The sequence below is a fragment of the Muscardinus avellanarius genome (genome assembly GCF_963383645.1).
Source record: "Muscardinus avellanarius genome assembly, chromosome: 5".
Classification (NCBI taxonomy): Eukaryota; Metazoa; Chordata; class Mammalia; order Rodentia; family Gliridae; genus Muscardinus; species Muscardinus avellanarius.
Window position 1 is genome coordinate 139,755,693 of NC_137790.1, and position 15,472 is coordinate 139,771,164.

At 47.1% G+C, this 15,472-nt stretch overlaps 1 protein-coding gene across 1 annotated transcript; it reads right to left on the reverse strand.

Moving 5' to 3' along the window:
• Positions 1-632: 632 nt before the first annotated feature.
• IQCF2 (IQ motif containing F2) lies at positions 633-10,296 on the reverse strand (the record flags this gene model as incomplete). The annotated part of the gene is made up of 4 exons (XM_080696630.1): positions 633-1,022; positions 2,447-2,525; positions 7,356-7,485; positions 10,251-10,296. The coding sequence occupies 4 exons, from the start codon at positions 10,294-10,296 to the stop codon at positions 633-635; spliced, it is 645 nt and encodes a 214-aa protein (XP_080552756.1).
• Positions 10,297-15,472: the final 5,176 nt, after the last annotated feature.

Sequence of the window (15,472 nt, forward strand, 5' to 3'; positions counted from 1 at the left end):
GTGATACCCTTGTCTATAGACACAGCACGCTTTGAACTGTTCCCTACCTCACGCCTCTCTTTTCCCCTCCCCACCTCCCTCCCCGCCTCCCTCCCCGCCTCCCTTCCACCATTCTGTTGGCCTCTGTCATTTATCTGAAGTCCGCTTCCCTATTTTCTTTCTGGAGAGCGACTCTTGACTGAGACTGCCTGGCCTTGCTGAGCCTAATATCCTCTAGTTCCATCCATTTTCTTGCAGACATAATTATGTACTTATGGTGGGGTAATGTTCCATTGTGTACACACCACGGTTTCATATCCCATTCCTCTGTGGACTGGCCTCTAGGTGGCTTCCCTGTTTTGGCTGTTGTGAATCGTGCCATGTGGATATACGTGCGTCCCTCCGGTGTTTCATTCTTTGGAATGAGCGCGGAGCTAGGTCTAGCCGCGTCATCTGGTGAGGTTCTTTCTGAGGGATAAGAGGAGGCCACAAGGGCCAAGTCTCCAGGTTCCCATTAGACCGGGCCATCATGAATCACACCGAACCAGGTCAGACCTTTATTGGGGACAGAAGATCCAGCGCTCCCGCGTGCCAGCTCCTAGCTGTCCCCTTTGTTGGGCATAGAAGACATGCGCCCTCCTCTATGCCAGCCCCTAGTGGTTGGCGATCTCTATGTGGAACTGCAGGTGCGTGGTGGTGACGACGCAGTGGCCCCGGAGGAAGGCACAGGTCTGGCAGTTGTGACATTGCCAATGGCACTGGATGGTATAGATGGCGTTGAGAACCTGGCAGTATCGCCAGTGGACGCGCCACATGCGCACCAGAGACTGGAGCTTGACCACGGCCCTCTCTCTGTTGGCGTACTCGGCGAGCACCACCCGCCGCTTCTTGGTCAGCAGCCGCATCAGGGTGGACCTCCACCAGCACTGGATGACCCAGGCGCGCAGGGCGGCGTGCTCCAGCGTCCGGCGCACCAGGGTGCCCCGCCACCAGGCCTGGATCCGGATGGCCGCCTTGATCTTTTTTTTGTTTTTTGTCGTTTCCTAGACAGAGAGGAGAGACCCTTAGGGAACTCTGCGCCACTGCTTCCAGTATCTTTCTGGAAGGGGCCTGCATTTTCCTAATAGCTAACCTTCAGCCCGGCCTCAGAGAGTTCCGGGGAGCTAACCGGACACTGAGCAGGAGCCCTGGTGGACAGCCGGCTCACCCCAAGTCACAGTGCCCTCCCCGCAATGGTCCTGCCAGTGGAGATTAAGGGGAAACCAGGTGTTGCTAGAAGGGCACATTCAAAAATGTGAGTGGCACACGCTTGTCATCCCAGCTACTTGGGAGGCTGAGACAGGAGGATCGCAGGTTTGAGGTCAGCCTCAGCAACTTAGCAAGACTCTGTGTTAAAAAAAAAAAAATCCGGGTGTGGTGGCACACGCTTATATTCCCAGTATTTAGAAGGCTGAGAAAACAGGATCGCAGGTTCAAAAAAAGAGTAAAAAAAAAAAAAATAGGGCTGGAGGTGTAGCTCAGAGGAAGAATGCTCTTGGGTCCAATTCCCAGTACTGCAAAAACAAACAAACAAACAAACAAACAAACAAATAAAATAAAAACAGAACATAAAATAAAAATCCAGGACTGAGATGTAGCTTAGTGGTTCAATCCCCAGTTCCCCCATCCCCACACACAGTGCGAGATGTTGACCGCACTCTACTCCTGCAGGGCTCTTTGGGGTTGGGAGGTGTGGCCTCCTAACACTTTTGACTAGTTTTGTTTTTTTCTGCTAAAACACTGGCAGCTTTCTCTCCCCCAAGCACGTCTTTTGATACTGTGGTGGGTTTCCGCACCCTCATCCATGTTCTGCTCCCAGTCTTTCCCTAACTGGGACATTCCACACACTCTTTGTTGTATTGAGGGTGAACCTGGGGGCGCTCTACCTTTGAGGTACACACCCCAGCCCTTTATATTTTATTTATTTATTCATTTATTTTATTTTTGAAATAGGGGTCTCATTTGGTTGCTGAAGCTGGTCTTGAACCTGTGATCCTCCTATCTTGACCTGGAATTACAAGTCTGCGTCACCATAACCAGGGGAAACTCTACGCCAACGTAGAGTTGACGGCCGGGTATCTTAGACTCTGGACTCCTCCAGGGACAGAACCCCACATCCTTATGACATCAGCGGCCTCCATCTCTCTCCTCCGTGTAGAACTTACTCACCCGTTTCTTTTGCTGTTTTAGCCTCCATTCAACTGTTTCTTCAACATCCTCAATTATAATTAAAACCAAGTGGCCTTCGGTCTGCCTCAGGGTCAAGTGGAGACAGACATGAGTCAAGACTGCTGTTTGTCCAGGGTTTCACACCAAGGCATTCCGTACTGGAGCGCCCCCGAGTCCCCAGGACCTGTGCAGTCCAGGGTGCTGCCTGCCCACCCCCCACCTACCCCCGCCCGCCCATGGGTCTAACTGTGTCCCTTACACAAAATTTGATCCCCATGGCCTGGGGCTGGATGGTTCGCTTGTCCTGACTTCTCTGCTGGCCAAGGGCTGGCTGAGTCCTGTGGGAGGGGAAAGCTGTGGATTCACAATCGCTTTGTGACATCGGGGTTGGGGGGCCTGGACAGCCACGCAGCACATGGCTACTGTGTTCTCTGCCAGAGATGTGCCCCGGCTCAGGATGGAAAGACGGGGCGCTCGAGAGGCGGTGCGTGAGGACCGTGGGCTTAGTCACAGCAGAGCAGGGGGACTCTGGTGGTGTCTCCGTGGAGGTCTCAGCGTCTTCTCGGGCGGGGCCCTTCCTGGCCCGCCTCCCCTCAGTTTCCCGCACGCAAGTGGCTCAGGACACCATAGGAAACCAGGAAAAGACCAGACACAGCTAGCAAAATAGAGACGAAACTTAAACGGCTCTGAAAAGGACAATGGGTTATGGGAGACAAAGGGACCAGTATTACAGAGAGGTAGCCCATTGATCCAGGGTCGACAAGAACAGAGGAAGAGCCGGGCGTGGAGGCGCACGCCATTAATCCCAGCACTTGGGAGGCTGAGACAGGAGGATCGCACAGGTTCGAAGCCAACCTCAGCTCCTTAATGAGGCCCTCTGCAAGTTAACGAGACCTTGTTTCAAAATAAGAATATAAAATAGGTTTGGGAGTGTAGCCCAGAGGTAGAAAGCCCTTGGGTTCCATCCCCAGTACCACTCACACACACACAAAATTAACTGAAGAAAAGGTATAAAACTTGATCTAGTGAGAAGGCCACCGAACAGCTACCCAGGTAAGGCCCCGAGACCAGGGGGAGCCAATCTGAATTCTAACACCTTAGCAATTCAGATAGTTCCAACTGATCTTTCAATTGTTCAAAGATATACTAAAGGATAAAAATTTCCATAATCCCAGCATTTTGGAGGCTGGACAGGAGAATTGTGGTTCGCGGCCAGCCTCAGCTACTACGGAGGCCCTTTGCAACTCAGTGAGACCCTGTTTCGAAAATAAATAAAAAAGAGGGCTGGAGTGTAGCTTGGAGGTAGAATGCCCCTGGGTTCCATCCCCACTACCACACACAATTTTTTTTTATTAAACTGGCATGATATTGCATGCCTGTAATTCCAGTCAGAAGTCAGGAGGCTGACACAGGAAGATCACAATATTGAGGTTAACCGGAACAACTCAGCGAGGCCCCAGCACCTTAGTGAGACCCTGTTTCAAAATAAAAGATAAAATAAGGCTGAGTGTGTTGTTCAGAGTAGAATGTCCTGGGTTCAGTCCCCAGAAACACACACACACACACACACACACACACACACACACACACACAATCAATCAATTCAGTCAACTTTGACGTTGACTTGTAGAACAATGATAAAACCAAAAGTAATAATTGATCATTATTTTTAGATTTTGAAAAGCCAATACATTTCAGATAGCAGGTAGTAACACTTCTTTTTTTTTGTGGTACTGTGGATTTACCTTTAAGCTTTATTCCCAGCTCTTTTATTATTTTTTTTTGAAAGGGTCTTGCAGCTGGGCATGGTGGTGCACGCTTGTAATCCCCGCGCTTGGGAGGCTGAGACAGGAGGATTGCACAGGTTCGAAGCCAGCCTCAGCTACTTAGGGAGGCTCTCAGCAACTTAGTGAGACCCTGTTTCCAAATAAAATATAAAATAGGTCTGGGAGTGTAGCTGGAGGTAGAAAGCCCCTGGGTTCCACCCCCAGTACCACCAAAAAAACAACAAAGAAATTGCTGCGGCTGACCCTGAGACCCTCCTAGGTTGGCCTCCACAGTACTGGGATCACAGGCGAGCGCCGCCACACCGGCTCTCTTATTTTACATCATTCTTTTCTTTTTTGTTCAGGATAACCTCAACTGGCCCAATTCACATTCACTAATGTGTACTTTGCGGTTGAGCTCCTTTGGTGGACTTTGCATTGCAATTCCTGTTCTTTTCAACCCCAGAAACTATCTGTTTCCCTTTTTACAATTTCTACCTCCATATTGATATTCTCTACATGGTGAGATGTTGTTCACATATTTTCATTTAGATATGCTTGCCTTTAGTTCTTTGAAGATACTTAAAATAGCTGACCTAAAGTCCTTGTTTAGTAAGTCCCAAATCTGTCTCCTCCTCCTCCTCCTCGTCCTCCTCTCCCTCCTCCTTTTCCTCCTCTTTTTCAGTAGTGGGAATTGAACCCAGGGCCTTGCACATGTGAGGCAAGTTCTTTACCACTGAGCTATACTCCCAGCCATTTTAATTTTTTTTTTAATTTGAAAGAGGAATCTCAGCCGGGCGCGGTGGGCACGCTTGTAATCCCCGCGCTTGGGAGGCTGAGACAGGAGGATCACACGGGTTCGAAGCCAGCCTCAGCTACTGAGTGAGGCTCTCGGCAACTTAGTGAGACCCTGTTTCCAAATAAAATATAAAATAGGTCTGGGAGTATAGCCCGGAGGTAAAAAGCCTCTGGGTTCCACCCCCAGTACCACCAAAAAAAAAAAAAAAAAAAAAAAAAAGAAAAAAAAAAAAGAAAAAAGAGGAATCTTACTAATTTGCTGAGGCTGTCCTCAAATTGTGATCCTCCTGTCTCAGCCTCCCAAGTACTGATATATTACAGTATTACAGTTGTGTCTCACTGTGTCAGCTTTTTATTTTTTATTTTGAGACAGTGTCTGATTGGTTGCCCTGGCTGGGATTAAATTTGTGATCCTCCCAAGTAGCTGAGATTACAGGTGTGAGCCACTATGCCCAGCCCAACATCTGTGTTTTCTTTTTCTTTTTTTCCTCCCTTGTGAGTTTATCGTAGTGCAATGGAAACCTGGCCTCTGTAGCTGTTTTGTAGCAGCTCCCCCATGAAGCCCCTACTGCAGGTGACCATGGCTTATTCTGCCTAACACCTGTGTTGTTTTTGTTTTTGAGGGGAGTTCTGGGGATCAAACCCAGGGGCATTCTACCTCTGAGCCATACCCCCAGCCCTCCATCTCTTTCTCTCTCTCTCCTCTTCTTTGTTACCAGGGATTGAACTCAGAGGCATTCTACTTCCGAGCTACACCCCTAACCCTATTTTTTTATTCTTTTATGCTGAAACAAGATCAGACTAAGTTGCAGCGGGCCTCACTAAGTAGCTAAAGCTGGCCGCGAACCTGCAATCCTCCTGTCTCAGCCTCCCGAGTACTGGGATTACAAGTGTGTGCCACCACGCTCGGCAACATCTATGTTTCTTAAGGAATACTTTCTTTTGAATGCTTTTCCATTCCTGTGTGTGGGATTCTTTTTGTTTGTTTCTTTGCATAACTCAGAAATTTTTGTTAAAAGCGGCATTTGGAATAACGGCGTGGGGGTTCTGGAAGCACAGCTCTTCTATCCCTGGCTGACCTCACTATTGTTACTTATTGTTGTGGGTATTATTTGCTTAGTGACTTTTCTAAAATAATTCTGTAAAGCCTATACTGGTCTTTTGTGTGTATGAGTGGTCTCCGTTAGCTTGGAGGTGAGATAACGATTGGACAAAGATTTCCTTAAACTTGTGGAAATAACCTGTCTCTCCACCTTTGCTAAGGATCTGTGTGAGCCTCAGTATTCAGCCAGGTAGATTACAACTCTGCCTTAGCCTTCATTTCCTGCTTGCACAGACCCTCAGAGTCCGCCAGAGGGGAGTCCAGAGTCTTTCCAGGTCTTTCTTGAGCATGCTTGGGAAAGCCTTCTGGCCTTCTGGATTTCCTTCTCTAAGCCCATATGGACGGATCATTGTCCATGTTTCCTGTCTTAGGCTTTTTTTTTTTTCCTTTGTCTTTTTTGCCTGAGTACTTCTCTAGCCCTATTTTATTTTTTTACTTTGAAACAAGGTCTGGCTAAATTGCTGAGGCTGTCCTTGAACCTGCGATCCTCCTGTCTCGGTCTCCCAGGTTCTAGGATTATAGGCAGGCGTCACCATGCCCTGGCTCTTTTCTATGTTTTCTTCTAGGAATTTTATGTGTGTAGGCGTTACACTTATGTCTTTAATCTATTTTAAGTTAATTTTTTTGTGCCTGATGTAAAAAAAAAATCCAATTTTATTCTTTAGCATGTGGAAATTCAATTTTTTCTACATCATTTATTGAAGAAACTCTTCTTTCCTTGTTGTGCATCCCCGGCACATCTGAGCGCACATGTGTGGGTTTATTTCTGGGCTTTCCATCCTGTCCCGATGCTCTGAGTGCCGGCTCTTACGTCGGGGCCGTCCTGTTGGGATTAGCACAGCTTTGTAATATAATTGCATTCAGAGAGCTTGAGGACGCCGACGTTACCTTCATTCTCAGATTGCTTTTTCTGTCCTGGGCCTTTTGAGGTTTCATGTGAATTTTAGTTGGGATCCTTTTATAAAATTCCCAGAACATTCCTATTATATTTAAAATGCTGAATTTAAAAAAAAAGCTTGCAGTTTTGGAAGTACTATATTAAGGATGAAATGTCATTTGAGGAACTGATGAAAAAATTCTAACATTGGATCAAGTCTGAAAAGTAGAAAATGACACAAAACAGGCACAGAAAGTAGTTAAAACCTTCACAGTTAAAGTGTGGAAACGCAGTTACGTACGAAGGAGTAATTGAGTTTCTTCTTTCTTTCTTACTTTCTTTTTTTGGGGGTGTACTGGGGATGGAACCCAGGGACATTCCACCTCCGAGCTACAGCCCCAGCCCGATTTTTTTATTCTTTATTTTGAAACAGGGTCTCGCTGAGTTGCAGAGGGCCTCGCTAAGTAGCTGAGGCTGGCCGAGAACCTGTGACCCTCCTGTCTCAGCCTCCCAAACGCTGGGATGACAAGTGCGCACCACCACGCCTGGCTCAATTGAATTTCTTGGTAATCCTTTGCAAAGAGATTTTTTTTTAAAGCCTAGTGCGGCCCTCGCTGGATCATACCTTGGTTGATACTCTTCTTGGGTCGAGCCTGGGGCCCGACAGTAGCGTGAGAGGGCCAGAAAGCACAGGTACAGAGGGGCCACCGAGCCAGAAAGCACAGGTACAGAGGCGCCACTGAGCCAGAAAGGGGCTAAACAAGGCAGCTGACAGGAGTGAAGAACTTCCCTGCTACTCCACCGCCATCACTTATTTTATTGTCATTCTGACTTTCTTATATTTTTGAAGATTTTTTTTCACATTCTAGGAAAAATAGTGTCTTAAGATGCAGCTCTGAGTGTTAAGAGATGACCCGTACGCTCTGAAGCAGCTGTTTGGTGGCGCCATGGCGGGGTAGGCCAGCCTCTCCGAGTGCTTGGCCAATAATTTAAATGGTTACCCTAGACAAATCTTACTGACTTTACACTTGGAATGAGTCTCAATGGGCGATTGCTCCGCTAATTCAATCAGTTAACAAGCTATCACTCAGTGCTTAAAAAAATATTGCCGGGCGTGGTGGCGCACACTTGTAATCCCCACGCTTGGGAGGCGGAGACAGGAGGATCACGAAGGTTTGAAGCCAGCCGCGCTGGCTTAAGAGACCCTGTTTCCACATAAAAAAGTATAAAAATAGGTCTGGGAGTGTAGCCCGTGGGAGTGTAGCCGGAGTTAGAAGGGCTTCCAGGAACCCCAGTACCACCACCACCAAAAAAAAAAAATATATATATATATATATATATATATATATATATATATAATATATATTTTTTATATATTTATATTATTAAAATAATATAAAATATATTATTTTATATATATACATATATATACATATATATACATATATATATATATTGGTGGTACCTGCAGGCTATACTCTCAGACCTATTTTATTTTTTTATGTTTTATTTTTTTTTTGCGGGTCTGGGGATGGAACCCAGGAGCATTCGACCTCTGAGCTATACCCCCTGCCCTATTTTTTATTCTTTATTTTGAAACTGGGTTTCACTGAGTTGTGGAGGGCCTCACTAAGTAGCTGAGGCTGTCCGCGAACCGCGATCCTCCCGTCTCAGCCTCCCGAATGCTGGGATTACAAGCATGTGCCACCACGCCCGGCTCAGACCTATTTTATATTTTATTTGGAAACAGGGCCTCACTAAGTTGCTGAGAGCCTCACTAGGTAGCTGAGGCTGGCTTCAAATCTGTGCGATCCTCCTGTCTCAGCCTCCCAAGCACAGAGATTACAAGCATACACCACCACGCCCAGCTAGTGGTTAAAATATTTTAGCATTGATTAAAAAATTTTTTTTTGCAGCACTAGGGATTGAACCCCGGAACTTTCTACCTCTGAGCTATACCCCCAGCCCTATTTTTATTCTTTTTTTTTTTTTTTTTGTAGTTGTTATACTGGGGTTGGAACTCAGGCTATTCTACCTCTGAGCTATATCCCAGCTCTACTTTTTATTCTTTATTTTGAAACAGGGTCTCACTGATTTGCAAACGGCCTCACTAAGTAGCTGAGGCTGTCTGTGAACCGTGTTCCTCCGGTCTCAGCCTCCCGAGTGCTGGGATTACCTGCCTGCACCACCATGTCTAGTTTCTCCCTGCAAAAAAAAAAAAAAAAAAAAAAAAAAAATGCTCAATATCTTTAGCCATCAGGGGACTTCAAATAAAAACTACATTGAGATCCCACATAATAGTCAGAATGGCTATTATCAAGAGAGAGAGACAAGCCGGGCGTGGTGGCGCATGCTTGTAATCTCAGCATTTAGGAGGCTGAAACCAGGAGGATCGCGGTTTGCGGACAGCCTCAGCTACTTAGTGAGGCCCTCTGCAACCCAGTGAGACCCTGTTTCAAAATAAAATAAAGAATTTTAAATAGGCTGGGGGTGTAGCTTGGAGGTAGAATGCCCCTGGGTTCCATCCCCAGTACTGGAGAGAGAGGTTTCTCAAGAAACTAAAAACAGAACTGTCATAGAATCCATCTCTCTCGCTCCTGGATATATATTGAGGAAATGAAAGTCAGCGTACTAGACACACCTGCACACCACGTTTACTGCAGCACTCACCAGAGCCAAATTATGAAACTAATTATAGTAGAAGGGGAACTACAAAGAAAGGGAAGAAGGACCCAGGGGAGGCGATCAAAGTATGTTATATGCGTATGTGAAGTTGCCACAATAAACCCCACTGTTTTGTACAATTACTCTGCACAAAGAATTATAAAAGAAATCAGTGGCTGTATAGCAGTGGACCACAAACTTTCTCTGTGAAGGGTCAGATAGTGGGTATAACAGTCTTAATGTCCATACAGTCTCTGTTCCAACTACTTGGCCCCAGGTCATCATTTTCTGACCTCCGTCCCAGAAGATAAAGGACAACAACAATAACACAAGTGGGCCCGGGGTGGTTAACGTGAATCTCTTGCTGTGGCCATTTCAGAGGAGGAGCCCAGAATCTCCAATAAGAAGCCCCGCCCCTCCCAGCTGAGTTCAGAAGACAGGACGGTGCCGGTTCATGGAATGAGACACCCGGGTCTCTGCATGGAGGCAAGAAAGCTTTGGCTCACAAGTTGTTTTTTTTTTTTTTTGAGAAGGTGGGGAGGAGTGGCACTGGGGATGGAATCCAGCCATTTTTATTTTTTATTTTGAAACGGAGTCTTGCTAACTTGGAGAAGGTCTTGCCAAGTTGCTGAGACTGGCTTCAACATTTCGATCCTCCTGTCTCTGCCTCCCAAGTACTGGGATTACAGGCAGGTGCCACCACGTGGACCAGTTTCTTGGTTTGGATTCAGAGTCAGGGCTCTTAGGCGCTGTGGGGGATGTGGGGAGTACCTGTGCTGCAGGGTTTCCCCAGGTAGAGGACGAGGGGCCCTGAGTCACCGGGGGCCCTGTGGCTGTGGCAACCACCAAGACTCACAATGCCAGGCCCGATATTTATTGAAGCGCTGGAACCAGTCCTTCATGCTGCAAGCCTTTAGATTGATATAATTTCAATATGGAACTCTGGCTTCTGGGAAATGACTCTGTATTGTTGTTGCGAAGCATCGTGCTCCTGGAACATGAGGCCCTTGCGGGGCTGGAACACACAGAGCGCGTTGCAGAGCCGACAGAAGCCTTGGCGGCACTGCCACATGCGGACGCAAGACTGGATCGTGACGGTGGAACGTTCCTGGACCACGTACAGCCTCAGGAGGGCGCACCGTTGTTTCTCTATCCGCCTGTGCAGGACAGTCCTCCACCAGCACTGAATCACCCAGGCGTTGAGCGCGGCCACAAGGAGGGTCCGCCGCACCAGGCTGCCCCGCCACCAGGCCTGGATCTTTTTAGCTGCTCGCTGCCTCCTTTCATGCTGTCGTTTTGCTAACTAACCAAGCAAAGCCGAGGGTGCTGAGTGAGTCTGGCACCATCAGACCAGCCCTTTCTCTCGTGGCTCTCAGGACCAAGGACAGCTGGGTGGACTTTTGTCTGCAGCTGGGGACACATCCGACCCTCCTCTGAGCCACCGTGCCCTCATCTATGAAGTGTGTGTGTGGGACATGTGTCCTGTGAAATTCACAGGTACATAGGACTAGGGGGGTTCTTTCTGATCCAGAGACCCTCTTGGGGTGTGAGGGGCCAAAGGATCCTCTCGCAGAAGGGCGTATGCGTTCGTAGCCTGCATCTCTGTCCTAGGCCAGCCTTGACGCCACTCCTGAGGCCCACCTGCCCTCCCTCACGTGTACCAACGTCACCTCCCATTTCTGGGTCAGTCCGCATGCTCTGGGCCCAGGCCGAGCTTTGGCTTGTCTCTACCCCCCCCCACGCCTCGCGCCCCACCTCCCACAGGTCTCTGCATGGTTGGCCCCGGGGGAGGGGATTTACAGGACGGGAGTAACGCGGAGGCAAGCCCTGCAGGAGCACAGTGGCCCGGCCACTTCTGAGGACTCTGAGGAGCATGGGGGGTGGTGATCTCCGCTCTTTCCTGTTTGTGGGTCCCACCTACCTTCTTTAACTCCTCCAGCTCAATCTGGCTTTTATCTGAACCCTTCTTCTGCAATCAGAGTAGAGGGCATGGGTGAGGATATCTCTGCGCACAGTCCCCAAAGCCCTCCCTCTGACATGGCTCACCTCCCACCCGGGGAGGCGGCTGATGGACTCTTACACAACACTTGCAGCCCATGGTGGGAGGAGGCTCAGATGGTCACGCGCTGCTGGGTGCTGCTCCTCTGACCCCGCGGGGGGCACGGGTGGCGGAGGACATGGCTGTGATGTCACAAGGGCGACTGTGACTCAGGGACCAGTTGTCTTTTCCAGCATCAAAGGTCCCTTCCTGCCAGGGAGGGAGCAGAGTCCCCGCGACCTCTGAGTCTGTCCTGGCCAAAGCATGACAGCCGGTCTGGCCCACACTCCGGCACATCCTATCAGCAGCCCCGAGGAGGCAGCTCCTGCTGTCACAGAAGGCCCGCGGGCCCCCCACTCGACTCAGCTGCCCCAGTCCTCTGCCCTCTGCCGTGGTGGTCTTCGTCGGCAGCAGGAAAGCCCTTCTTTCACTGGGGACCATAGTGGGTGTGGAGGCTGCACAGGTGGGGACGGAGGACTGTTCGACAGAAGCCACCGTGCGTGAGAGCGGTCCCTGCCTGTGTGGTTGTGTTCTAAAGACCCAGCTAGCTCAGGCTGCTAACCAGCCACCTCCGCGGTCCCCACCGCCCCTTGGCACTGCGTTTCCCGCCATGCCGTGGCCTCCGCACTGCAAGACATGGCCGACCACCTCCCCACAGAGAGGCTGACAGCTTCTGCCCTCCCCCCAGCCCTTCTGGTCCCCCTTTGCCCCCCTCGCCTTCCCATGAGGACGTGGGGACTGCAGGTCAGCGCACAACTTAGTCTTCACGTTGTCAGGACCGGCGAGTGCCGCCCAGGGCAGGGTGGGCACTCTCCTTCCCTTTGTTCACTCCCACCTAGAACCCCTCGTCAGAAGATGGGACGTGTGTCCACAATGTGGCCAGACGCTGCCTCCACAGGGACCCACGGCCAGCGTGTCGCCTCTCTCCTCAGTTGACGTCGTCTCCAGCACCCAGGCCGGGACCAGTGGCCTCCATTGCCCCCCAGCACTGTCGGAGGCATCCTTGAGGTCACACACACTGGGTGGTCTCGCTGAGTCATAGGATGGGCGGCTCCTGCAGGCCACTCTATCTTGAGAGATGGGTCCTGCAGTGGCAGGACAGGCCCACCTGCCAGCTCTGCTGGGTGGGGCACTGTAAGGTGTCAGGTGGTGTCACCCACTGTTCTCATGGGTGTCCCTCAAGTTGGGTGCACCCCTGAGCAGAGTGTGTGTCTCGAGGGCGAGTCCCCAGGCTACGGTCCCAACACAGTTCCCTGCAGGCTTCCTGCACCTCACAAGTCTTCCTGGCTTTGGCATCTGTCTCCTGCAGGTGAGGTGGAGGCTTAGATAAATTTATCTAATCTAACTCCTTTGGGGCAAACTGGCTGCTGGTGTCTCTGTGTCAGTGGGCCGTTCTGTCTCTGGCCCGGCTTCTTCTGACGCCATGTTGCTCTCTGATGACTTCCCGTGTGGTGCGCTGTTGGGTAAAAAGTAACACGCGTTCATAGACCCTCATCTGACTTTGACTTTTTCGAGGTTAGTCTTTCATTCCACAGACTGCTTTAATTTTACATTGAGATGTAAAATTGGTTATTTTAACCATCTTGATGGATTTTTAAAAAGCTTCATGAACATAGTTTTAAAAATTAACCTATTCCAGGATGACTGTAAATAAATAAATGTTAAATGTGTAATCACAATACAAACCTTCTGCAGCTTGCTGAGATATTTCACAACTGACTTGCATCCTGAATTTTTCTTTTTTTTTCCCCTGCTTTGAGACAATCCACTCATTTTATTTTAGGACAAAAATCTTATGACATTTTTCTTTTTCATCTAAAAGCATTCTTTTCCCCTTTTTTTTAATGCCAAAATAGGTCCCCATAGTTATAATCTTTTTTCTAATATTTATTTATTGGGTCCCCTTTTGCTTTAACATTTTGAAACAACTCTTATAAAATTTCTGAATTTAGACAAATTGCTTCTCAATAAGATAAAATACTTTATGCTGTTCATAGTTGTTTACCAAAACAAATTAATTTTTTGGTATATTTTGTTTATAGAATTACATATGCTGAGCAGAATTGTAACTCTTGGTAATCTTATGTTTAGTAAAAACCAGGAAGTAAACAATCTTGATGTTTTTTGCATATATAGAAGCATATTTGATAGGTCCAAATATATGGTCTTCATACAGACATTGGGAAATCAATGGTACTTAAATGTAAAGTTAGCAATTGATGTTTCAGTATTTTAACTTATATGCCCCTTAGATGGTTTTAACTTATAATATACATTTATAAATGTTTACTTCACTTATATTTTATTAAATACAAAGAACCAATCAAACAAAAAGTTGGTTTTTTAAGAATTTTAATAGCTATTTTTAGATTACCTATTTGAACCCACATATCTAACATTTTAATCTATTATTTTTGTTAAATAAAAATCCTAAAGTCGTGGGTGTTGTACTTTAAACATCTATTAGAGATAAACAGCTAAAATTCTGATCAACTGACAAGCCAGAAAAGAATATATGTTAATGAATTTAAGGCATCTTTATTTTTATTTTGCTAGCAAATCTAAATTAACTTATTGGATAAAGATTTATTTAATTCACATGAATTAAAAAGTATTTGGATCCATCCTTAACAATTTAAGAGTGCTTATTTATCTATAAGTCAATTTGGGTGCCATATTGACAACAAACACATGCAGATATACAATACCCATGTGCATATAAGCATACATAAAAATAGGAAATAAACATTTTATAGCTTTCAATTATTAGGTATTGGACCCCACAGGCAGGGGAAAAAACAATCCTATGAGAGCCTGTCATAGATGTCTTCCACGTGAAACAGTGAGCAAGTGAGATGCCAGGTGAGTGAGGCCAACCCATGAGGCTCTGCCTCAAAATAAAAATAAGGGTGGAGAGGGGTGTCTTACTAAACTGACTTAAGTGACAATGGAAGTTTCTATCTATCTATCTATCTATCTATCTATCTATTTATTTATTTATTTATTTATTTTGTGGTACTGGGGGTGAAACCCAGGGGCTTTCTACCTCTGGGATATAGTCCCAGACCTATTTTATACTTTATTGGGATACAGGGTCTCACTAAGTTGCTGAGAGCCTCACTAAGTATCTGAGGCTGGCTTCGAACCTGTGTGATCCTCCTGTCTCAGCCTCCCAAGTGCGGGGATTACAAGCGTGCGCCACCACACCCGGCTTACTTATTTATTTTTAGATAAATCAATGTGCTTTTATTGGTGCACTATAGTCTCACAGCATAATGTAAATCATGTTGACAATGACATACGTGTACACAGAACTTGGTGCTCCCTTCTACCTCCTCATTTCCTTTCCTCCCAATACAGAGTACCCAACTTGACGTTGGCATATTCACATGAATACACATAGTCATGGTAGTAATTCCATTAATGAACCTCATTCTTTCTCCTCCTCCCCTGTTATTAGATCTCCTACCTGGCTCCACTGAGGTTTTTCCTCCTGTGTGTTGATCTCTTTTTCTATATTTGAATAAATGTTTGATATTACTTCTCTGAAAAGATTATTGATTCCTTTGGTTTCAGCTTCTATTTCTTCTTCTTTTTGCCTATTATTCTTAGGTTAGATTTTTTTTTTTTTTTTTTTTTTTGGTACTGGGATAGAACCCAGGGCATTATACCTACGAGCTACAAGCCCAGCCCTATTTTTTAGTCTTTTTATTTTTTGAAACAGGGTCTCACTGAGATATGAAGGGCCTTGCTAAGTAGCTGAGGCTGTCTGCAAATGGCAATCTGGTCTCTGCCTCCTGAATGTTGGAAGTTAGCTCTTTTTTTTTTTTTTTTTTTTTTTTTTTTTGGTGGTACTGGGGTTCCCGGAAGCCTTTCTACCTCCAGGCTACACTCCCAGACCTATTTTTACATTTTTATTTGGAAACAGGGTCTCCTAAGCCAGGGCCCGCGGCTGGCTTCGAACCTGCGCGATCCTCCTGTCTCAGCCTCCCAAGCGCGGGGATTACAAGCGTGCGCCACCACGCCCGGCGGAAGTTAGC